The sequence below is a fragment of the Electrona antarctica genome, assembly GCF_951216825.1.
Source record: "Electrona antarctica genome assembly, chromosome: 2".
NCBI classification, from domain to species: Eukaryota; Metazoa; Chordata; class Actinopteri; order Myctophiformes; family Myctophidae; genus Electrona; species Electrona antarctica.
This window is the reverse complement of record NC_136807.1, coordinates 42,465,046-42,490,381: the sequence shown is the minus strand read 5'-3', so window position 1 is coordinate 42,490,381 and position 25,336 is coordinate 42,465,046. Positions and strand designations below refer to the sequence as shown.

The 25,336-nt window shown below is 41.2% G+C and overlaps 2 protein-coding genes across 5 annotated transcripts in view; both read right to left on the bottom strand.

Moving 5' to 3' along the window:
* Window positions 1-490: 490 nt before the first annotated feature.
* LOC306938026 (glutathione S-transferase Mu 3-like) lies at window positions 491-6,938 on the bottom strand. The gene is made up of 8 exons (XM_079522049.1): window positions 6,778-6,938; window positions 4,945-5,020; window positions 4,785-4,849; window positions 4,608-4,689; window positions 3,242-3,339; window positions 2,966-3,061; window positions 2,760-2,870; window positions 491-918 (listed from the first exon to the last, which is right to left on the bottom strand). Exons 1-8 carry the CDS (start codon window positions 6,817-6,819, stop codon window positions 823-825), a joined length of 666 nt encoding a protein of 221 aa, XP_079378175.1. The 5' UTR covers window positions 6,820-6,938; the 3' UTR covers window positions 491-822.
* A 1,709-nt stretch (window positions 6,939-8,647) lies between these two features.
* The window catches only part of ampd2b (adenosine monophosphate deaminase 2b), a 30,416-nt gene continuing 13,727 nt past the window's right edge, over window positions 8,648-25,336 (bottom strand). For all 4 annotated transcript variants that reach the window (XM_079491694.1, XM_079491695.1, XM_079491696.1 and 1 more), the window contains 17 exons: window positions 19,520-19,644; window positions 18,740-18,873; window positions 18,517-18,585; window positions 18,290-18,386; window positions 17,778-17,964; window positions 16,815-16,956; window positions 16,401-16,490; window positions 15,991-16,120; window positions 15,444-15,638; window positions 14,951-15,082; window positions 13,933-14,096; window positions 13,672-13,798; window positions 13,243-13,406; window positions 12,679-12,799; window positions 12,243-12,416; window positions 11,142-11,252; window positions 8,648-10,454 (listed from right to left, as the gene is read on the bottom strand). In XM_079491694.1, coding sequence (XP_079347820.1) covers window positions 10,239-10,454; window positions 11,142-11,252; window positions 12,243-12,416; window positions 12,679-12,799; window positions 13,243-13,406; window positions 13,672-13,798; window positions 13,933-14,096; window positions 14,951-15,082; window positions 15,444-15,638; window positions 15,991-16,120; window positions 16,401-16,490; window positions 16,815-16,956; window positions 17,778-17,964; window positions 18,290-18,386; window positions 18,517-18,585; window positions 18,740-18,873; window positions 19,520-19,644 — 2,378 coding nt within the window. In that variant the 3' untranslated portion in view covers window positions 8,648-10,238. The remainder of the gene's footprint in view (window positions 10,455-11,141; window positions 11,253-12,242; window positions 12,417-12,678; window positions 12,800-13,242; window positions 13,407-13,671; window positions 13,799-13,932; window positions 14,097-14,950; window positions 15,083-15,443; window positions 15,639-15,990; window positions 16,121-16,400; window positions 16,491-16,814; window positions 16,957-17,777; window positions 17,965-18,289; window positions 18,387-18,516; window positions 18,586-18,739; window positions 18,874-19,519; window positions 19,645-25,336) is intronic.

The window sequence follows — 25,336 nt, the reverse complement described above, 5'->3', positions numbered from 1 at the left end:
CAGTTATTGCATACGGTTCCGTCTGTGAGTGTACTGCTGCCTTTTTGTCTGTGTGGCTATGTGTCTAGGTGTGTCTGTGTGCATACTAGTCTTCTGCTCCAGATGCGAATAAAAACATATTAAACACATAACGTCCCTTCTGACAGTCTTTATACGAGAGGGGTTGCTTATCCAACAGTGAAACACATATCTCATATCTTCTCATCCAGTTTGGTCTCTTGAAATGATTTGTCTTGGATTAGTTAGAATTTTGGAAGAAGGTATTTCAATTGTCTATCACATTGAGACTAAACCAGGCCAATCAAAATTCATATGGCCATTTATTTGATCAGACTTTTTTATGATATACTATGGCAGTCAGCCCTGGAAATATTAGTATATTTTGTGGTGAATTGAGCAGCAAAAACATATCAAAGCAACGCAGACTTCTCATTTGCCAATTGTGACTTGGACAAGAGAAATGATTAAAGCACAAGTAGCCTTTTCAAAGAAATTTCAATTTCTTTATTCAAAAAGAATAAAGATCAATACAATGGCAAATTGTACATCTTAAAACAAATAAGGAACTGCCAATCATTTGCAAATTAGGCTACCATGTTTGAGAACCCCCACACCACAAAAAAACAAGATACACAGTACCTTTTAATATCTAGTTACATTTTTAACTAGTTAACATCACTTACGCAAAAGACGAATGCTGTGTATCATAACAGGGTAGAACTAACAAATGTGTATCATAACAGGGCACATATCAAATAATTCCAAAGTACTTCCACTTGTGAAATGAAATAATGACCTACAAAAGCATGCATGCTTTGTTCTTCACTCTTTCTTGTTTCCCCACTTGGCCATTTTGTTATTGACGGGGGTCTTCATGAATCTGCTCGACTTCATGTAGGCAGCAATCTTCTCCAAAGCCTATTTAACAAAGCAAATGTGTTACTTGTGAAAGTTAGCTGAACATTGAACAACCACTACACCTTTCTGCCACAGCCAAGAAAGACATCATCCAAAGAGAGCTGACACACACCTAAGGAGAACAAATGTACAGTATGTGTTTTAAGGGAAATGGAGTCCCAGTTCATTACAACTGTGGGGGTGGAGCGGTGCGAAGCGCTTCCTGCTCCATTCTGTTGTTGTGGTCAGCACTTTGGAATATGTTTGAACGACAAGCGATTACACCGTTTTAAAGTGGATTTTCATGACAAGCAACTCAGTGGTCAGCGCAGTGGCTCTTCAAAAGGGCCCCATTTACACTGGCAGCCAAATCCAGCCTGAATCTGATCTGAGCCACATCCAGATTGGAATCGGATTGGTTTAAATGAGTCATGTGACATGCTCTGATGAAGGCTGCATCGCCAATGCCATGCTCTGATGAAGGCTGCATAGCCGAAACGTGTTAAGCGTTATTTTTGGGTGTGTGCCAATAACTAAATGGAAATGTGAGTACTTTGTCCGCCATTTATTTAATTTTTGGATGTGCTACCTTTTTGGAATTTTTTTAATTCCTATTTTTTGAGTCATGTGACATGTTAAGACTCATTTACACCAATCGGATTTCAATCTCGATGTGGCACAGATCTGATTCAGGCTAGATTTGTCTGCCAGTGTAAATGGGGCCTTTTAAAACATGGCAGTGAAGCCTGAAACACGTTAAACATAGTTTAATCCCGGCATTAAAACTGTTAACAATGTTGGTGTGTGAATTCTCTTCACCCTTTCATCGATAGGGATGCAGATTTGAGGTGACGGAGTGCAGAATGCAGATCCAGCTCTGGCATTGGCTCTTGTGTTGTGTCATGGGGTTCATTTGGTCATTTATGGTATCTGTTTTTTTTTAGATATTTTTTTGCGGCGTACGCCTTTTATTGGTTTTTGAAGGGACAGACAGTAGGCTGACAGGAAACGGGAGAGAGATGGGGGAAGACATGCAGCAAAGGCCGTGTCGGGCTCGGGAGTCGAACCCGCGGCACACTGCGACTGGATTACCAGTCGGGTGCCCAGACGGTTACGCCACCGCCTGGGCATGGTATCTGTTGATGTAGACTGTGACAGGACATTGATTTGACCATCCCTTTCCAATGATCTGCATTGAAACATTCATTTGTTCAATATGATGCTGCTGTAAATAAGGAGTAACTCCTTTAAAATAGGTTGTCATTATATTATTAACCAACATTTACACCGATACATAAGACCTGAAGAAGACATCAAAGTCTGGATTTGGATGGACCGGGTTATCATGGGATATGAACCGTGTGCACACAGCATAAATATAGGAACACTACTGCTCCTTAGATTTATCTACAGGAAATAACATTTATACAATGCTCCTCTATATAGACAGATTTGTTTACAAACATTGAGACTGTAGTGCCGGTTTCATCAATTCCCAACAGATCCCCAAACCTGGTGTTTTTGGAAGTGTTGGTTTCTGTTCATTCAACCCCCTTGTGTGTTGGCTGGTGAGATGCTCCTAGCGAGACACTTACCGCAACGGTAGTGTGCCGAGAACAGCTGACATACCAGCTCACATTGCAAAAGTTCTCCATTAACCTTTTATCTAAGATTGTGATAGGAATTTAGACTTGATATATAAGTTGTCAATAGAAATGGATATAGTTCTAATGAGTGAGTAGAGTTCTATATTTTCCACATTCATACAAGGCCCAAAGTGTATTAATTTCCATTTTCCTGAGTGAAATCCCTGTATGTGATGTATGTGAATATATGTTTCAGAGAGTGAATGAATGTCTGACCTCAAAACGGTCCAAAAGATCTTTGAGGTTTTTGAAGTCATCCAGGCATTTAGGTGCAAACATTCTGTGCTGGTCCAATAGCTCATACATGACGAAGTCCACAAAAGTGATCTGAGAGAAAACACATGAACATGAATGTAAAATTAAACAAGGAATGCTAAATCATGACAGGAAACCTTCCAGTGGGTTTAGGAAAATAAAAGCACCTTGTCACCCGCAAACCACTTCCGTTCTCCCAAAAACACAGACAACGGCTTCAGCAAGCCAGGGAGCTTCTCCAGGTACTTTGGTTTAATCGTGTCCTGGTATCAAAGAAAGTGAGATCAGTGTTGATGCAGTTCCAAAGCAAAGAAATTATATATATGCTTTTTAGAGATGCAAAATATTGAAATTATGACCGATATCCAATTACATTATATTTATATTAAAAATAGAAAGAAGAAAAGGTGTGGACAATTTAGATGACTAAGATTGTGTCTTACAAAGTCAGTGTAGCACATCATGACAAAGCCATTACGGAAGTCCATCGCCTGGTTCTCCAAGATGTCCACTCGCACCTTCTCCTCCTCGCTTTCTCCACCTATCATTGAATGAGTTGAAAGAGAGGTTCAGTGAAGACAATGAAATCCTAATTCTAAAAGCTTATGCACATGTATGCATGCGTGTGTTGCATGTCATGGTTTTAATGTGTGAAATTGTTTTTGTGCATCACATTCCCCATGTGTGCGGCTGTGCCTCCTAGACAATCATACCTAAACGTAGTGTGAAGTTTAAGTCCCCCATCTTGGGAACAACGTGTACCCTTGCCGAGCTGAAGATCAAATCCAACCCACTCACCCACCCTTCTCCCTCTCAGTGTTCCTTTTGTCTGGGTCAATCCAAACCACTCACCCACCCTGCTAAAAAAAGAAAAGAAAAGGACTCTGAACCCCTAATTGCTCCCGATGAACAGGTTGGTTGGTCCCTTGCATGGTTTCCTCTGCCATCGATGTATGAATGTGTGTGTGAATGGGTGAATGTAATGCACAATCTATAAAGCGCTTTGGATAAAAGCGCTATGTAAAATGAACAATTTACCAAATGCACCCAATCTCCCGCTCAGCGTTCCTTTTGTCTGGGTCAATCCAACCCACTCACCCACCCACCTCCCTCTCAGCGTTTCTTTTGTCTGGGTCAATAATAGAATAAACTAGAGCGGAAAAACTAACCTTGCGTCACCAGACTTTCCACCTTGGAGGAAAGCCGCCCTTGGCGCCCTGGTCTGCGTTCCAAAATGGCCTTTGTGATCCGGTCTAGGCTATGAATGTGATTTTTTTTTAATAATACAAAAAAAATGTTCCAGTTGAAGGGTTCCGGTTTTTCGGCACTGCTTTCCCCATTTAAATGCTGAATCGAGCGAGTATAACTACTAGTTTAACCCATTCTGGGCGGGAACCCCTTTTGGTGTTAGCATTATGTTATGCTTTAGCTATTGAAAGCTTAACATAGCTTTTTCAGAAAACTGTCAGGATGTAGAAGACATTTTTAGAATCTGATCTCAGGTCAAAATGGGTTAATCTCGGCAGTTGCTACGAGATGGAATAGCAGCTTGATATAGCAAATAAACTATTCATATAATAAGCTATACTACACTGTATCAAAGGTTGTATTGTGTAGGCCCTAAAATTATGATGCAGGGAATTACTTTGGGTAACACTGGTTCAGGTTTGGTTTTGACCGGATCAGAAACCTGAAAATGGTATGCCTCCCAGGCTACGGAAAGACTAGTCCCCTCTTCTGTGATTATGTCATTTAATGATCAACACACACAGTGTAGACAGCTTGTAGAATTCTCAACAGATTACTTACAGAGATTGTTCTTGCGAGCAATGTATCTGATGATGGCATTGCTCTGAACTATCTTCCTATCACCATCCTCAAGATAGGGCAGCTATGGTAAAATAACAGATAATTATTAGTCATTGCCACAACCACTTTTCAACTGTAATCAAATTTAAAATAAAAAGGTAGATACAGATGTCTTACATTTGGGAAATCCATCCCAAGTTTCTGCTTCTCATCAAACCAGCAACTTTTATCATAGTTTGGAGCTGTGTGAGACAAAAGCATTGCACAAAGTAGAAGCTTGATTTATATACACCATCATCCAAAGTAGTATTTTTGGTAGTGGAATAAGTTAATGTACCTTCACCACAGACATAGAACTTGTCCTCATATTTTGTGCCAGTGTATTCCAGCAGCAAGCGGATAGGCTGGGCAAGCTGTATAAGGAGAAACTGGTTAGTCATATCCGACCGATATGCTACAATATACTTTATTGTCCCTGTGGGGAATTCTTTCTTGGACTCACTCACATGCTGCACAGACACAGCCTAGGCCTACGTAGCAAATCATAATTTCAAATTATACATATTACACAACCAGCCTCTCAAGCAACATTATCTAAAAATTGTATTAAGGTCGGCACAAAGCCAAGACACAAATACTTGTGTTGTTTAGATTGGGGTATCATCTGCCAGAGGGACGGGTAAAGCCTGATTCATACTTCTTGTGCCCCGGTGTTTTGCACCGAAAAGATCTACAAGCTCACAACATGTGTCACAAGATTGTAGATCTGCTATTTTTATGCTTGACGCAGCACGCAACTAGTTATAAGTTAGCGCTCATACTGTACGTAGAGTGCAGAATTAGAAAAGGATATGACAATATTATCTGTGCTTGCCTGAGAACAGACTCCTCAAACATTGACTGGATGTTATTCATTCATTCATTCAAACACACACCCACCTTCATGACAAGCAAGTTTACATTTTAACTTTCTGCATAGTACTGCTCAGTGAGACTGCTAACAAGTTTGCATCCCATACCTGACTAAGTAAATAAGTATGTTTATTAGTATGATAGAATAAAATCATAATATAATCTTCTGATTCAACCCATGCACCCTGGGTCAATGTAAAAAGTATAATCTCTGCTTTAAAATGAGAACAATGAACAAGGGCCTTTTCCAGCTAAAGATGTTCATTGTTCTTTGTGGGAGAAGTCTTGGTTCAGGACCACTGATCTCCCACTCACTCAGGCTCACTGACCTTATGGTCAACCGGCTCCTGTAGTTCCCAATCACATTTAAAATGAGATTGTCATCATCACGACTGCACACAACTCTAAATTTCAGTTAGGTAGGGTAGTTTTATGGACTTGAATGGAATGATTGAGAAAGCTTGCATAATGGTTGGCCCTGTGACTGTCTGTGGCACACATTCATTCTATTGTTTGCTCAAAAGAGAACTTCATGTCCAGTTGAAAATATGTGCATCATCAACAACATAGTCAACTCAAAACCATACGCACATTTAAGACACACACACACACACACACACACAAAACTCGACGAATCTTCATTTCACTACCTCATTAAAATATATGTTTGAATATTCCTATTGTGCGGGGTCGATCTTTACGTCACCTCGCTCTTTCCCTATACGACACGTAAACAATCCAGTTACCGGCACCTTTGTTCAGACTCATAGCTATTTGTCTGCACACGGTGCACTGAGTGCAGCGTGCACAGTCTGCTCTGCACACATCACTCAGTCCCTACACTCATTCTGTAGCTCCAGAATGAGTAGCTCCAGAATGAGTGTAGCCTACTAAACGTAGATTAAGAGTTTGAATGAAGTATGTATTAACAGTTTGAAGAATTACAGTACATTTCAAGCACAACTCAATACAAAAACTGTAAGGAGGGTAGGGACTGAGGGATAGGGGCTAACATTCAGTTTAGCCCCGTTTGGAACCTCATCCTCCTAAAATCAGCGATGTGTGCACACAGACTACACTGTCTACAGTACACCAAACAAACCCAATCTATAAATGAAAGGTAGACTGATTTTAAGCGAGCTTTAACATTGAACGAACAGGTGCACGCAAACCCCGGTGTTTCGCAGACAGAATCGCAATTTTGCTGAAAGAAGGCATGTATTTTGACTTTGTTATGAATACAAATCGCATTCCTTACCCCACGAATGTCCCAGTAAGCCAGCTTCATTGTCTTTGTCATTGTAGAAAATTGTCCAGTCCAAAACACAAAAAGAGAACCGTTCCTAATTCAATCCACAACCTAACTGCAGCCTGCAGAGAATCACTGTATGGAAGTAGTGTACTCAATTCAACAGCCAATGAGGGAAGCCTGCTAAAGAGTCCGCGAAGGTGGGCGTGTACTATGGTCTGGCGAAATACAGATTATATAATATAATCTGTAGTTTGATGATGATAAAGCCAACCCCGGTTTTGCTGCCAGTGCAAATAGTTCAAAGTTGGTCAATGTGTTTCAGTGTTTGGCCGCTAAAGGCTAAACTACTTGAAAACATAATCTTTGGCATGAGATTTGCCTGTCCATGGGCAGCTAACCAGTGACCTTTGAACTCAAACTCCTTGAACTTGATGTTGAAAGTGTAATACAATGAAAGTGAAAGGCAAAGGTCAAATGTGAAAACTCGCACTTATTTGTGCAGATTTTAGTATTATTCACGATTTAGTGAATGCAGCATAATCCCCAGAGCTACTCTAGCCAAGCCAGTATAAAATCTAGACCAACTAGAGTTCATTTTGTAAACTACTCACACACACTGACCCTCTGGTCAAGTGGCACATTATCGGGCAGATAATGAAAACAATGTAGCCTCTGTTCACAGTGATCTCACACACACACACACACACACACACACACACACACACACACACACACACAAACACACACACACACACACACAGTTGGTGTCCACTGTCCAGTGATGAGACTGGAGTTGGCATATCCACAATAAGCAGTCTGGTCTTTTTTTCCTAAAATGTCTCCTATAATTTACGTATGCTAATTGTGGATCGTCAAACAAGATTTTGATATTAGTTTATTTCATCCAGTGGTGGAAAGTACTAACCTGACTCCACGAAAGTACTGTACTTAAGTACAATTTAGAGGTAGGCTACTTTGACTTTACTGGAGTATTTCCAATTGTAAGTACTTTTACTTCTACTCCACCACATTTCAGAGGCAAATATTGCACTTTTACTCCAATACATTTATTTGAAAACTTTAGTTACTAGCAAAGCAACAAATTGTATAGGCTGCTATTTTCAAAAGATTATTATACATTTGAAAACTTGAAATGGGACATTCTGCACAATGAGTACTTTTACTTTTGGTACTTTTAATGGCAATACTGTGCTTTTACTCAAGTACATTTTCAATTCTGGACTTTTACTTGTAACGGAGTAGTTCTAAATTATAGTATTGCTACTTTTACTCATGTAAAACATATTAGTACGTTTTCCACCACTGATTTTATCCAACCAACCATCCTCTGCAGCCAGGCTGCTTTGCCCACCTCCCTCCCTCTTTTAGCTACACCCCTGTTAACATACAATAGAAATGACTGCAACTTTAAAGATCATGTTTATTATTTTCTTTTAAACATTATGTTACAAAAGAAAAAAAACAATATATCACTGAGCACAAAAATAAATCAATGGGAGAACATAATGCTTATTAAGTATTTATAATAAATTCCAAATAACAAAACAAAAACTGTGATCCTTTCAAATGTCTCAGGAAAGGTTTTAATAATGGAACAGTGACAATGTCCCTTCAGGGTTGTGACAGTGGTTGACCTTGTTTATTTATTGAAACAAGTTCTAATAGATCATGCATGCCTTATTCACTGTGCTATGGATCAAAAATGGGTTTGATTCGGCTTTCAACCATATCTGTGTAGTTGACAAAGACATGTTGAACTGCAATGATAGCCCACATGCTGCAATCAGATACACAGCCCAGGGCACAGCGTTCAGACATAGCAACAACAATAATAAAAAAGCATGTGACAAGATGATAAAGTTATTATATTTAATTACTACCAATCGGTCTATGCCAATATAGTAGCAGCATTGCACAAAAAACAAACAGTAGAGTGGCTTCATGCCACCCAATTAGAACGCCATAAACACAGTGAAAGAACAGTTGTACATAATGACCAGCTGTTGGCAGGCTGTTATTAATGGAACCAGTTTGAATTATTGCAATGATGGTTCTACCTGCCGTCCAATTTGAGATACTGTCCTGTGGTCAGTTACCGTTTTAGTCAACCTTAGTAAAAGATAATGGTACGTTTTAATTTTGATTAACTTTCTGATGTACAGTTGGGTGCCACCGATATTGTCCCTTATCATTTGACCCATTTAGGCCTGACCTCAAAATTTTAAAAAATCCTTCTAAATCCTCCAGTTTTCTGAAATAAATATTTTCACGATTTTTCAAAAATAGCAGACCTACAAAGCTCGTAGCGCGCCACTCGGTGGCGCGCTATGAGCTTGTAGATCTGCTATTTTTCAATAGCTAAATTATAACAATGTTTAAAACACCAAAAGGGGTTCCCGCCCAAAATGGGTTAACTGTCCTTTTGCGCAGATCACGCAAACCTCAGCAAAAAGAAAAGGACAATATCGATGGCCTCCAACTGTACAGTATTTAAGCGTGATTCTTTTTAGTGTATTGGCATGTCAAGTAACCTTGGCCTACAACAGCTGTTGGCAGGATGATGTACTGATTTTAAAATTACTGTATCACCATCTACTATATTTTACCTGACTTTAACTGACAATAATTGCAGCCAGTGGTTTTAAAGTAACAATACCACAATGTAGAAATGTAGAAATTCTGTTACAAGCAAAATCCTGTATTCAATATTTTACTGGAGTCATTACTTTCCACCCCTGGTTGCAGCTTCTTTATGCTTACTGATAAATGTGTCCCTGATTATCTTTGCTTTGATAGCCATTCAGTGTGATATTAGGTCTGTCATTTTTATTAAAATGGGGTGAAGATAGGGCAATTTGGAATCACCAAATTACCACTTTATACAGAAACAGATGGATTGTGGTCATTTACCAAGAATATGATCGCTTTTACATAAATCGATTGAGACTGAAAGACTGAGACTGAAATCACAATGAACATTGTGACAATAAGAATAAATAAAACCAAAAATACAAAACAAAGTGAAGACCATGGGTGGCATATACACCTCTTCAAATTTAGGCTATATCCTCTCTCTTATCACTCACACTAGTGACTTTCACAGTCTTTTGTGTCTTCAAACATTTTCTTCCAAAGGTGAGATACCTGTATATAACTAGCAGGTACCCAGCGTTGCCCAGTTTATTGCACTGAAGAAATATACTATCCAAACGATCCAACTGAATAGCAGGGAGCCATGCATTGGGTAACATTTGTTATAGTCTTTGGTATGACTCGGCCAGGAATTGAACCCAGAAATCCCAGTCTCAGGGCGGACACTGCCACTGCCACTGAGCTGGTGGCCTCCAAGTACCTTATTATATCTATTTCCACCTCACAATAATCCAAACAACGCATATGGGTACCCGTCTAGTACTACACCGTATGTTTACAAATCCTATCAAAGTTCACTTCTCTACCGGTACAGCTCGCATATACAGACTCTCTTCTTCCTCGATGGTCTCCAGCTCATCTGTGCTGATGGCTTGTGTGATCAAATTCAACTCCTCACACAGGGTCTCGTAACGGTACGCCACGCGGATGTCAGGGACATTGGTGCGCCTGATGTCGTTGCTCTCGTGGCCCTCTTTGATATAGTGTGGACCAAGCCAGTAGCTCTTAAACTGATAGAGAAGAGATGAGAAATACACACAATAGATATTTCATGTCAATTATAGCTGCAAAGTAATAGACTATAGACTAGGAAGGCTTGTTTGACAAAATATTTATAATCACTTAATTTCCCTGACAAAGAAATAAAATAGATCAGATCTCTAGAATGGTTGTAGAATTAGTAGAATAAACTGTACAGTGGGAAGGGGCGGGGGGGTTGTTACTGTATGATTGGGAAAACAAATGTGACATCTGTGCTTTGTGTGCAACTCCTCCAACAGGGTGGTGCATTGCTCTTAAGAAGAGCACTTTACAGGTGCGGAGTTGAAGAATACCATGAATAAAAGACAAATAACCGGCACAATTTGCTGCTCCTACACTTGTTTAGTGGACAACGTTTCATAAGGCCACTAAATGTGTATCAGCATGTCACTGAGCAGTATGGGTGGGAGGGCTGAGGGTTTTCTTTCTCTTTTTTGTCCAAGAAAAATGTAATTCATATCACAATGTTTAATCTACAACAATTTATAATCTGTTCTCAATAAAAACCTATTTGACAAAAAAGAAAAGAAAAATGTGTATCCGCATAATGTGCAGGTTTTACTGCCTTCGTCATAATAATCACTAGGGACCGATCTCTAAACATTCTGTGACAAGCCGTTGTTATATGATGTGAGTCTGAAGTTGTAATCTTGTACCCTATGAGAGAATCCACTCATTAGCACACTGTTCCTGGCCAGCTCACACATGTCACAGGAGCTCAGCTTCCACACCTGGGCTGCAATGCTGTACTCTTCCATCAAGGGCTCCTGCAATGTAATATTAAAATCACACTGAGAATAAATATACAGCTGTTTTTCTGCTGTGTTTCTGTTTTTTTCCCTTTTTCCTATATGGTCTGGCATGGGCGTGTGACTGGCTTCCTGCGCTGTGACGTGCAATCTACTTCCTGTGGAACTGCACACCTTGGGGTCATCTCCTCATCAAGCCCAGCTGATAAAAACCCTGGCTCTTCACTCCAGCCCTTGCCAATGTTTTTTGCTTGCGATCAACATAATTCTAATTCCTCGTCTCCTTGTGCCCCCAGTGTTCTACGCTTGCTGCCTGCCTGCCGACCAGCCCAACATAGCCCAACACAGCCCCCAAGCCTATTTTTGCTTTTTCACCGGTTTTGTGAATTAAGGTTGAATAAATACCTGAGTTTGTATCCAGCTGGTTCTGAGTTCTGCTTTTGGGTCCTATTGTACTAAACCCTAACAACAAAAGGTATGTAATGTTTTATTTTTTCAAGTAGCCAGTTATTTTACACCCTTTTCTCCCCAATTTAGTGGTTATACCTCAGAAAACGTGTTTTTGCAGGGTGCTCCTACAGCACTTAACATAGACTTGGTGCAACCTATAGGTTGTTTTACATTTGTCTCATTAGTTATTGCTATATACATGTACCAACATTTATTTTTTTAATTTTCGAATAACAATTGGAAGGTTTTCAGAAACCTTAGGTTAGGTTTTAAAAGGCGTTTTTAGAATCGGCCTCACTATTAGTTTGCACTGTGGGTTGTCAGGTTATGTACACAAGTACAACTATAGGCTATGTTACTCTGTAATCAGGGCATCATTGTAAAAAAGAGCTGGTTCTCAATTGACTTCCCTGAATAAATAAAGGTGAAAGAAAGGCCTGTCATAAACATACTGTAATGCAAACTGATGAACTTTTAAGGACATAGAACTAAGCATAGAACGTATTATTATTATTATTATTAATAATAAAGTAAAGAGGGTAAAGAGGGTGCACGAGCCTTGGTGAAGTGGAACTGCAGGGGATCATCAGTCGACAGAGAGACCATGAGGCCTCTGGACAGATACTCTGGAAGTGGGTTGCGATGGTAGCTGAGGAACAGGCTGTTGTTACTGAGGGGGGACATGGCGATTCCAATCTGGGCCAGGTAGTACAGATATTGTAGTACAGGAGCCTGGAGGCAAGAAAGAAGTTGCGAACACTGTTCATACAAATATGCATTATGATACCCTGGGTTCATATCCTACAAAAAACAAAAGTGCTTCTTCGGTCTTCCACCACTGCCTTTTCTTGAAAGGTTACTCAAATAATTTCAGAATAGAATCATTCAAGTTAAGGCCGCCTCTATATATTCAAGTTTCGACACAATGTCCTGCAGTAATACGTTCTCCCTTGTGTGGGAGAGTAAAGCAGCTCTTGTGAAGGTGAGGTCATACCTTCCTGAGAAGCAGGCCGTGGGAGATGTTCTCCGATAGCATGAAACCTGACACCAGGTGATGAATGGGCCCTGCCTCCCCACAGTGTGGACGCAGCACAAGTGTGTGGAATCCCCGCTTCCTGAGGTTAGGGGTACGTAACAGAGGTAATACAGAGTGAGTATAGGAACACGCAAGAATTAATTTTAACGTTTAAACATTATTTATTTTCTGGAGGACAGTTTGGTACAGTTTTATCGCTGTCTCCCGCATGCTATACAAATAAACCATAAGCCTAATCTCTGATGTCAAACCAGTGTAAAGTCTCATAGTTTCATCTGTTACAGACAATATAATAGATAATTAAAGGTAAAGAAAAAGGTACAGAAGAACTGTACAAAGTCAAATCCTCAGTCTTAATTTATGAATTTGTAACTCTGAGAGTGTGAACATGGAATCAAATGGATGGCTCCATTTGGTTCCATGGTTTTGGTTCCATACAGATACACTGTCGAGTTAAATTAAGGATTGTACTGTATAACAAAAAGAACATTAGGAGAGCCAGTTAAAGGTGAAAATACATACCGACGCAGGTGATTCAGCACAGTCATGTTAGCATACATGTAGTAGAGGTAATAAGAGTATGGCGGGTTGTCCTCCCCCGTCCAGTTGCCTGGCAGAGGACTGTCCTGGTTGAAGATATTGTGCTCAGGTTTGGACTCATCATCCACGCTATCAAAGCCCACTACCTGAATGGACAGCAAAGAATTATGCATAAAATACAGCAATTAGGGTACATGATTGATCACCTGTTAATGTGCTTCACTGCTTGCCTGTTTCGTTTTTATGTTTTTTGTGGGGGCTGCGGATGAAAATTAGCATCTTTGCTAAATCTGGTGTATGTACATTGCATTTCTTTGTAATGTCAATTAATATGCTTTGTCCCCTTCGAAATAAATGAATAAAGTAAAGTAAAAGAGTATTTCAAGGGACTTAGAGCAAAGCGTTCCTCACATGCTGAAGGAAGAGGTGCAGCTCTGGGTGGCTGCCTGGGTTGACTGTAACCTCAAACAGGGGCATGAAGATATTCTCCAACATCTCCTGGAAGTTACCCAGCTGCTTTTTGGCTTGATAGACATCACTGTGAAAGAGAGAGCGAGCGTAATTTTACATTTTAACCAGGTTGTGCGGTGTAGAACAGAGAGCAAAGGACAAATGTGCAAATAAAATAAGTTGTTTCAATGGTGATTGAAATGTAGAACGAGGGATACTCACAAAAGTCTTGGCACTTGCACAAGCCAGCGAACGTTGTCTGAGTAGACTTGATGTTTGACAGCCCATGTGGCCAGTTTGTCCCACTCATCTCTGCAGCGGCCATAGATGGACAGCCTGAGCTCGACATTCTGGTATTTGCTCTCCTCCAGGTCAAACATAACTTCCTGAAATGCAATTAGAAGTCATGGTCAGCAGAGGGCGCAAGAACACTGTAAATCCAGTGTTATGGAATATTTAGCTAAAATATAGAATTATATGTGGTGCGTACAGTATAACCTCCAAAACTCTTAAATAACTTGTGCTAGTAAGAGAAATCTATGCAAATCTGGGAACTAAATCGTTACCAAGAAATTTCTTCACCAATGTGTTTCTAAAGGTGTCTAATAACATGTACTAAAAGTTTGAAATTCAACTCCCGTGGGAAATTGAGTTATTAGCATAATATGCATAATATGCCCATAACATCCTATATAAGGCAAAAAAGTCCAAATTTCATCATTCTTTAAGTAACATGTGACATATGAAACTAGGGTGTTTGCATGATTCTGAATCCATTCCAAGCATTAGTTTTGCACAAAAAACACTCCTTGGGAGGAAAACGGCCACACAAACGTGATGAGGTCAGCACATTTGGTCAAGTGGATATGGCCTAATTTAGCCCAAGGAGTGTTTTTTGTGCAAAACTAATGCTTGGAATGGATTCAGAATCATGCAATCACCCTAGTTTCATATGTCACATGCTACTTAAAGAATTATGAAATTTGGACTTTTTTGCCTTATATAGGATGTTATGGGCATATTATGCATATTATGCTAATAACTCAATTTCCCACAGGAGTTGAATTTCAAACTTTTAGTACATGTTATTAGACACCTTTAGAAACACATTGGTGAAGAAATTTCTTGGTAACGATTTAGTTCCCAGATTTGTCAAATACCTGATAAAATGCCCTTACTATAACTGACTGAAGGCTGTGACAAGGGAGTGTTTATGTTATTATATGCATTCAGTGATTACCTTGACAATGTGACCGAAGTATTTCCCCTCGACATGGTTGTCAGTTTTGATGAAGATTTCTCTCAATATCGACTCGCCAATGGGGTTGTATTTGGCATTGAACTTGTCAAAGCGATGAAAGGTGTTGCGGTCCTATGAAGACATTGACAAATCCGTGATTCACTACAATGTTCTCTCTTTTATTGTTGCCCCTGTCACATCAAATCACTACCTGTCATTTCAGCAGGGCATTACTGCTTAAAAATGGGACACATGTGGCCTGGGCCGTGGCTCAGTGTTCCAGGCACCATCCAGTCTGGCAGTGTGCTGCGGGTTCGACTCCCGATCCCGACGGCCTTTACTGCATGTCACCCCCCCCCCCCCCCATCTATCTCCCCATTTCCTGTCAGCCTGTCTATCCCTCCATAAAAAATATAAAATAAAGGCAAAAGCCACAAAAGAAAACATAAAAAAGAAAGAAAATGGGACCCATTTGTCATGGTGTTTCACTCACTGCGTGCATGTCAAGTGTGTCCACACTCAGGTCAAAGGCTGTGAGGTTCATGCTATCGAACACCTCCATGAGTGTCTGGCCCTTGCCTCTCTCCACGTGGACAATCTCTGCAGGATACTTCTTCATGGCCCGTTTAATGAAACGCAGCAGGTGCTTCTGGTTCATGCAGGACGAGGCATGGATGTGTGTGTCGACCTGGAAACCATTCCAGACCAAAGGTGATCAGTGTCATCCCTATTATGGGCATGTTATTATAGGCAAAACATTTTTTATGGTTGAAATTGACAATCTCTAAGACCGAACATAAAGACTAAGGGTATGGGGGGATGAGGAACAACGGAAAATGGTGTATGATGTAATATGCACATTTTCATACGCAATGTCGACTTTTTTATTTTCTTCATGTTGCATTCGTTGAAAAAATGAATACAAACTTAAGTGAAAAATAGTAAAGCAATATGCAATTCAAATGTGAAGAAAATCCGATACTTACAAGACATCGAAAAACCTTCTAATTACATCCAGTATAAATTACTAATGAGCTCACCTTCCGGATATTGTAGAAGTCTCGATGTGGGACTTTCTTCTGTGCTGCCAGCTCTTTCATCTCGTTCAGCAGGATGTGCATCTGGAACTTGGAGCTGAGGTACTGTAGTCGGCGATAGCAGAAGGACTTCCTGTGGCAGCGGGGCAACCACATCATGCATGCATAGAAAACAGCCTCCTTAATCTTTGATTCTTATGCAGGGCCACAGATGCATTGTGTAGAACTCTATGCCAAACTCTGGTCTACAAAGTATATAGGGTTTAAGACGTGAAATAACTGTTGCTGATGTGTAATCTACATTGTGCTGTATGCCCATTTCAACATCCTTCTGTGAAATACCCTCAGTTTATATTGAATCTATACTTTGCTGTAATGTTCCTGTCCGTCTTAAAATCAAAGTAGAAACTCACACTGGTCCATTGATGATGAGGGCCATCATTACGTTCGTGTCAGCGATGTATTCCTGTAAATCTGGATAAGGAATGTCCAGTTCCGTGCTCCTGAAACCAACACAAAACCTTAGCAGAAGACACCTTTTTGGTAACAAATCACAGATGAAGGGAGTTCACTACACTCCCAGCATCCTAGTGTATGCTGGGTATTAAGTACAGCACCTTCATCGAATGGTATGAAATTACAACATAATTTGTTTAATTTGGTATTTGTTGCAGCACAGGTTGCATTGTGAGATATGGGTGTGTTATGCGTGGGCTCCTGAATGCAGCAGGACAGTACAGATACAATGAATCAATCAATCGATCGATCAATCAACCAATCAACCAAACAACCAATCAACCAATCAATGATAAAGTGCTGTATCTCACTTATCCATTGTGCTCTTTGCAGTGTACACATGTACCACACCATTCACCATCTTGCAGCCATATCCCGTGTCAGGTGGCATGCTGGCAGGGTCTTGGTTCTCATAGGGATGCGTTGCGGAAACAGGTGGGTGCACGGTGGCATCTGAGAAAAGACAGAATGTCACACCATGTGTGACGGCATTGAACGAGGTGGGAGAGCATCATTTGTAAAGTGTCATTGTCACCACAACCTGCACATTGAGACAATCTGTTGATGGCTGTTTACCAGATGGCTTGTGAAGTCTATGAGTGTGGACAGATGTCTTCATATTTGGACACTGCAATCAGACCCATTGTTTAAGCCTACGCTGTGGTGAAGAGTACAACACAAAGTGCCTGCCAGTGGCCATCATTTGTCCATCTGTGTGTCCTCAACCACATGAAGCCTAATGTCCTTATTCTAACAAGAATGTAAGATCTACAAGCTCACAACACAAAGTGTTAACTTGTAATGCTAATTTCAGCTAAAGGATTTAGTGTAGAGGGAAATACAAGCAGACCTAGTATAGAGCCCTGGGTAAGTATGTAGACTAATATAGGGTTTACGTGGTTAATTGAACACTACACAGATTTTCTACTAAGGTTGGCATGTCTATAATTTCCACAATACCTATTCATGTTCTCTGTATTGCCATAGTGCAACGCATAGTGAAATGAAGCAGCCTACAGTAGCATACTGCCGCCACCTAGTGGTATATCCTGATATCAGGGGGTGGCAGAGGAACACATTTGAAGTAGGAAGAAACAGACAGACAGAGTTTAAATTTTTTACCATCAACAATGATTCCACATGCACATTAAAAAGTTATCCTTAAATTGATGTGTTTATGTACTGTATATGTGTGTGTGTGTGTGTGTGTGTGTGTGTGTGTGTGTGTGCGTGCGTGCGTGCGTGCGTGCGTGCGTGCGTGCGTGTGTACATACTGGCATTCTTTGATTCTTTGAGCTCCTCGTCATAGAGACCCATGTCTGCAGGTCTCTCGCTGAGCTCCTGAAGGCAACGGGCGGTGGTCCTGCAGAAGTTCTGCAGTGACACACCGATATATTTCTCCCTTATGAAGAGGGCCTTCACCACACACTTGGCAGCATCCAGCAGGTCTACGAAGGGAACCTTTTGAAAGAGAGAAAGATTGAAAGTTGACACATGTGATTATTATTTTTACGCAGACACTTGTTTTAGGGTTAGTCTAGTCTAGTCTAGATTCTAGAAGGCTAGTTGATGCCTAGAGGAAGGTCTACTTGACGGAAACATTGCTTCATAATTAAACTTCACTCCTGACCGTGCAAGTGGCAGTGTGCAGGCAGGCTTATCTTTTATTGTTGAGATCGTCTACTTGATTTTGCCTACGCACCTGCTTTTAAACTTCTTAGGTGTGCGCAAGTCTTTCTACACAATATATAGTGAAGTGAGAAAGGCGACTGCCAGGATGACTTACCCCACATTTTTCCTCCCCAGAGATGCTAACTCGCTGGTACTCCCCCTCTGGCTCTCTCTCCTGCAGGTCAGGGTATTGGCTCTCCACTTTCATATATCTGATAAGATAGAGCATATCATTTAGATACAAACACAGTATTCCTTCCCAGGCTGGTAGTTATTTAGATATGAAGACATAAAGAACGAGTTCATTGTCATTGTAAGACGAAAGGGTAGGTCTTTACTTACTCTAGGTCTGTATCGCTGTCGGTTTTCATGAACTCCTGTTTGGCTCGTATAAGGATATCAGGCTCAAACCTGCGGGCGGAGGGGAAGAGTTCACTAAGGGGTCGCCAACATTTGTTTTAAGATCAATCCTTGAGAATGCAGAGTTCAAGCTGTGTCGCAAAGGCTGACATATTACATACAGTAGTTCCCCTCATTCCCTCATGACCTATCCGTTCTCACTTACTTGATGTCCTGGCTTATCTGTCTCTCCAGGCGGTGCCGTTTCTCCTCCAGCTGTTCGATGGGGCTGTCCTCTGGGAACTCATAGGGGGCAGTGCGCAGCATCTCACCCTCGGCAAGGCTGCGTGAAAACAGCTCCTTCGCACACAAACACGATTCCAAATACAGCACATTCAACATGTCTGTCAATATTTACCGACTGGGTTTGAGGGAGAAAAATACTTGGCAGTTGAGCACAATAGATCTTATTCACAGCAGACATTTTGGTATGTCCTGAAGCCAACTGTTAAGTGGAGTCACCTAAATGAAACAGAGCCCCAGTGTGTTTCATTTAGGTGACTCTCCACTTAATATGCTGCCACCTAAATGAAACTGACCCAGAATGTTATCTTCAGCTTTATTTAACCATCTATGACACACACATTCATACACCAATGGCGGAGGAAACCATGCAAGGCACCAACCTGCACATCGGGAGCAATTTGGGGTTCAGCATCTTGCTCAAGGACACTTTGACACTAACTCTGAGGGAACCCGGGATCGAACTGGTAACCTCACGGTTTCCATCCAGCTGTTCTACCGGCCACCTGAGCCACTGCTGCCCCAGGTGTATAGTCTCACCCAGCTAATTTAAATTAGTTTGACCGTTCCAAGTGACTGCAGTCTCAGTCAAACTAATGGACTCTGGGCCACAGTGGGCCAGGCATGACTGCTTAAATCAGCCATCGTACACTACAGAGTGTCAAAGAGACAGTCAAAGAGTCTGCTATGGTCAAGCACTCACCTCGGCAATCTCTTTGTACTTCCCGTCCATGGATGTGCGCAGGTCAATGGATTGTTTTAGGGCTACTGGGATGCCAGGCAAGGAATGCTGGGAAGTGAGCAGGTGGCGGGCACCACGGAGATCAACTAAAGATTGAAAATTGGGAAAAGGAAAGAAAGGCAAAAATGAGGAGAGAATAATCTGTTGTATTAGGTTTTTCCACTGATGATGGCTCTATTTGAGCTATTATGGACAATGAAAAATGGCACAGGGCTTCAGTATGCGGTTTCACTTGTCACGTCGGACTCTCGCTATCTCTTAAACCAACAGAATTGAGTAATACTTTATAGTTTGGTATTTGTATGAGATGGAGTGCAGAGCTAATCAGACTGTAAATGAGCTTATCAACCTCAACAAACAATAGCAAAGGGTGATTTATACTTAGTTGTGTGCCAGTGTCGTGCACTGAAAATAGCCTAATTGCTATTTTCGGGTAATGTCTGGCATGCAACCATTTATAAGTCAGGCTCCTATTCAGTCTCTCCATTTACCCAAACGACAGATAGGACTGAATCACCGGAATCACAAGTCTAGACAGAAATATTAATCAGCCGAAATAGCTCAATCATCTATGATTGAGCATTTTCTTTCTCCACGATTCCTCACTCTGCCAATACTATCCCCCTTCCAAAGCGGCCAACACAGATGCTTGTTATTCCCTCCTCAGTGCGATGGTCCAGTCTCAGCTTGTTCTTCTCTCAGTCAGTAGGCTTGTACGCAGTTCTGGAGGTCTGAGCTCAGCGGCAGTTTGTGCCTCAAGACACAATGGACCATTCAGGTGGAGCAACCATTAGCACATACACCGGGCAATACCCTCCATTGTTGCCAATGCAAGACTCAAGTTTACAAGATACAATCCCCGCTCTCATGCAAACGGCAGAAAAACAGCATGTTTTTTTTTTAGGACTCACACTTCTGGGTTCCCTGGTAGCTCAAACCATTATCGCAGAGCCTACGCAGTTGCAGTATCTTGGGCTGGGCTCCACATTTGGACATGTGCAGTAGCTCAACCTGGCTGTTATTGAGCAAAAGTGCCCAGTCGTGACATCTTGCACTCAAATTCAGTTCAGGACCTAATGCAGTGTGTTATGCTCTCTTTTCTATCTCTCTGTACTATGATGAACCAGAAAATGTATTCAAAACCATCCTAAGGAGGCTCTATCCAAGGGCAACTGTGAGTGCAAGTGCATACAAGGGGAAAGAAAAGTGTGTTAAAAGTAATACAAAAACAGGGAGGTCAGTCGCTGCTCAGCCAACTACAACAGAGACAGAGACATAATGTCTTCACCCCTCTGTTCCTCCCGGGAGTATATTTAGCTGTCCATGTGCAGCGATATTAATCTTTGCCTTGAAACTACGCGCCTGCTTCTGAAATATTCATCCTCCTGCCCTGCTGAATATTTAATCTCCTTTGTGCGAGAATGTCTAAGGGCCTGCTGCCCACCAGTGTTCATATATCACACACACACACACACACACACACACACACACACACACACACACACACACACACACACACACACACACACACACACACACACACACACACACACACACACACACACACACACACACACACACACACACACACACACACACACACACACACACACACACACACACACACACACACACACACACACTCGCGCAAAGAGAGAGACAGTATGTGGTACCTGTGAAATGACAACAAAACCGTTTGTTGTGTAACAGCTCTATGCAAATTATGTTTTGCTTAATTAAGAGCTTGACGCAACAGAGGGCTTCTGCATCTCCTCTGTGGCGAGAGCAAAGGTAAGCGGAGAGGACTAATTAGGACTCGATAGCGAACCTGATTAGGACAACACTAACGAGACACTTCAGATAGTTGCTATATGAAGTAGAGGAGAGGTGATGATGTAACTAATCAGTAGTTGGACCATAACACACGGTTTCCCAAACAATGGTTCGGGACACATTTTTATCGGTCGTGAATACATATCCCCATCCCCCCCTCAAAAAAGAATACAAATAAAATAAAGAAATCAATTCTTCAAACATTTTTTCACAAGAATTTCAGAAATTAGTTAATAAAATGTGATATAACGTGTTGTGAGCTTGTAGATCGCCCATTTGACTAGTTTGGGTCCCAGTGATTCATCAAATGTCTCTTTTGGGTCTCGAGCTAAAACGTTTTAGAACCACTGCCCCACACACACACACACACACACACACACACACACACACACACACACACCGTATCATCACCTAAGCAAAGCAAAGCAAAGTTCTTTGTTTACCCAGGGTGAATGGACTAAGCTCGAGATGCTTGTTTACAGCCAGACCCTGCTCATAGAACATTTCATGGTAGGGGTTCAATGCCTTGCTCAAGGGCACTTCAGCGGTGGTAATTTTAACGTGCCGGTCCGGGGATTCGAACTGGCGACCTTGCGATAACAAGACCGCTCCGCAAACCATTCGGCCACCGCTGCCCCCACACACACACATCCTACTGAATGAGCTTCACTACAGCAAGGGAGCAGTTTAAAAATCTATCATGGCAGCACACAACAAACAGTTTAGCATTTCAGAAAACGGAGGTAAAATGTGCACAAATTCTAGTAGCCTATGAGGTAAATCTCAATCTTTGTTTGGCCTTTCATGTTCAGCATGCCAGCGATTCTGCAACGTTATTACATACCCTGAAGTCAAACCAACGTGGATAATGCAATGAAATGAAGAAAGATGAGCCTGTTCCGATCCTACCGTTTGATTTGAGCTGTGATGATAGAGTGTGCTGGGAGTCAAAAGGAAAGCATCAACAAATAGAAAGTGAATCTTCAGACTGCTAAAGGACAAAGTTTAATTAGGCCTATAAGGCACCCAACTAAAACGTGCAAGCAAAACAAAATACAACAAAAAACAAAACACATCATGCTTTCTTCACCCTTACTTATGAGTAAGGGTATTCTAGTAAAACACAAATGCCACAAAACTCTGAAACAAAGATGATATTTGCCATGAGACACAGTAAAAATTTAACTAAATGTAACTAAACACTCCAGATGTGTACTGCATAGGAGCAGACATATTGGTACTGCATGTGTAAGATATGACTGTCCAGGTCCAATCATATCAATGTGTCTCCATAGGAGTGGACAGTGGTGAGGAGGGCAGGAATCAACCAGCTGCAAAGACATCCAAGCTGGGCCAAGACGAGCCAAGCCAAGCAAATCAGAGCCCACTGGGCCTGAAGCTAATCCCCTAATGGCTGCTATATTTGGATCAGCTGCATCTACAGTTATATAATCACTCCTCCCCGTGGACTGAAAACACGGCACTAACACAATGTATTCATGCATTCAGTTCATTCATACACGTACAGTATGTATGTAAGACAGTTACTGGTGTGAGAAGAGTAGAATAGAGTTATAATGCTATAATTCGCACACCAATTTCAGAAATTGGTTATTCTTGAACTTATTACTGTTTTTGATCTGGCACCCAGCCTAATAGGTTTTAGATATGCATGTCTATTGGCTGGTTTTCAACCTCCTTTGCCACATACAGTATAATAATGCTATAATTCACCACAAGAACTGGGCGGCTCGACTGAGTCGGTCGAATGCAACATTGCACACTGATACTGTGCAAGCTCACAGTGTGTTGCATCCCTCTGTGAGATTGTAGATCAGCTATTTGTGTTGCTCAATACCATCGTCCAAGTATAAATTAAGCATAACTTCCTCTGGGGATTTCAAATCTCTTCACTCTTATCAAGCAAAAGCCGAAAACCTGACGCACAATGATGTGCCAGTTCACAATGACAACAAACAAACTCAACACTGTACTGACTGTGACTCAGTGTCAAAAGGAGGTCAGACGGTATCATCTTGCCAAGTGACCTCCAATCCATGCATATTTCAGCAGCAACACAGAGTAGTGAGTTCACCCTCTGGTCTTTCTCTGCAGGAGTGGATAGTGTGGTGTCTGTGATCACCAGAGGGATATCAAAACAAGTGGAAAAATTATCTGAAACCTGCTAAGAAAGGGTTGCAAGAGGTCAAATGCCAAGAGACTTCATGTGGACTCATATTCATCCACTGACTGTGCTCCTTTTGGCTTTTGATCCTATCCACGTTTTTCCCCGCCAAGTTACTGGGGCTCCTTGTGTGTGTGCTTTGCTTCCTTCAGGCCGTGTTGCCATGTCTGCTTATTATAAGCAACCTTTGATAAATTATTGGTAGTAGCTGGTTGATGTTTTTTGGGGCTTGATTCTAAAGTGTATAGTAGTTGCTTATTTGGGCTTGCTTCCACATTTCTTCACATCAAGGAACCCCAAATTAATATGTAATTGTCCAAAGACATCCATCTGAACATATTTTGTGCCTTTTTTTTTTAATGTTTTAAATTTATTGTCAATGTGTTTTTAAATAACGGATGTACAACCTCACAATGTGTCGCTGTGAGCTTGTAGATCAGCTATTTTCATTTGTGCTTGTTTTCATAGACCTGGCCACTTGTTTCTCTTGCAAAACTGGCAACACAGCAAGAGAAAGACGAACTTATGCACACACAAATGCAATGCACTATGGGCTGTAAGAAAAAGGTGAATATCAATGATGGCTATCAATGGCTGCATGGAATGGATTATATCAGAGCTTCCGCACTGCAGGAGATTATTCTGCAATGTACATTAATCAATTTACTGTTACGCACACTTTAAAGATGGAGTGCCATGATTTTTTTCCCATCCTAAAACATCATCATCATCATCATCAGGCATTATTATTATATAAGGAGGATTTCTTTTCAAAAAGGTGTTTACTGTATTTGTTAAAATGTTTAATGTGGACACCCCCACCGCCGGTTCATTAAGTATGCCTGGTTTGCGGTGATGGGTGGTGATCCACCTGAACTGAAGCTGCACCCACAGCTGTTGTTGTATGATAAAGGGGGAGGGGTTAGGGGAGGGGATGATAGTGTGATGTCACTATATCACTGTTTTTTTCATTGGCACGTTTGACTGTCAAGGTTTCAGCCTCCAGGAAGAAACCCTAAATACAGTTGTGTAAGTGAAGACATCATTGCACATAACACCCACACCAAGGGGTCTAATGAAGTACTGTCACCTAATAAACACGTGAAAAACATACAAAAATCACGGCACACAATCTTTAAGGCAGTGTATGTTTGTTTGTTAAAACTCTGATCATAACCGGGCTGTCACAATGTGACAGTGGTGGTGAAACTGGCACTCACTCTACAAATTGGGGATAAATTAGTGATTTTTCTTGTTGCATGTGCACTCCGACATCTTTCAATGCTACACACTCACACAGTGAGACATCCTGTCTTCTCTCAGTTGCCACCGTGCGTGCAACCAGCCGTTTCAGGTTGAAATACCAATTTGATCTAATCAGGATACAGATGAAATTGGAAGTGATGAAACCAACCAGTGGTGGAAAAAGTACACTTAATTAAAAGTATCATTACTGCAATGTAGAAATTCTCCGTTACAAGTAAAAGTCCGGAATTCAAAATATACTTGAGTAAAAGTACAAACGTATTGTTGGCATCAAAATGTACTTTGTTTTCCAATGTATACTGTAAAATGTATTACAAATAAATGAACATAGCAGATCTACAAGCTCACAATGCGTCGCATCGCGAGCTTGAAGATCGGCTATTTTCAAATGGCCAAAATGTATAGGCCTATATACAGTAGGTGCCTGAAGTGGTTAATGTAGCCTATGTTAAGGAGATCAGCCGGAGAATCGGAGCGGCAGGGGCGGTATTTCA

What these genes read in the sequence shown, in the direction of transcription:
- LOC306938026 (XM_079522049.1), bottom strand. Translation starts at nt 6,819, where the DNA reads ATGACAAAGACAATGAAGCTGGCTTACTGGGACATTCGTGGG. An exon ending in CTTACTGGGACATTCGTGGG is followed by an intron (nt 5,021 to 6,777) that starts GTAAGGAATGCG and finishes CTCCTTATACAG; the next exon opens with CTTGCCCAGCCTATCCGCTT. An exon ending in GTTCTATGTCTGTGGTGAAG is followed by an intron (nt 4,850 to 4,944) that starts GTACATTAACTT and finishes TGTCTCACACAG; the next exon opens with CTCCAAACTATGATAAAAGT.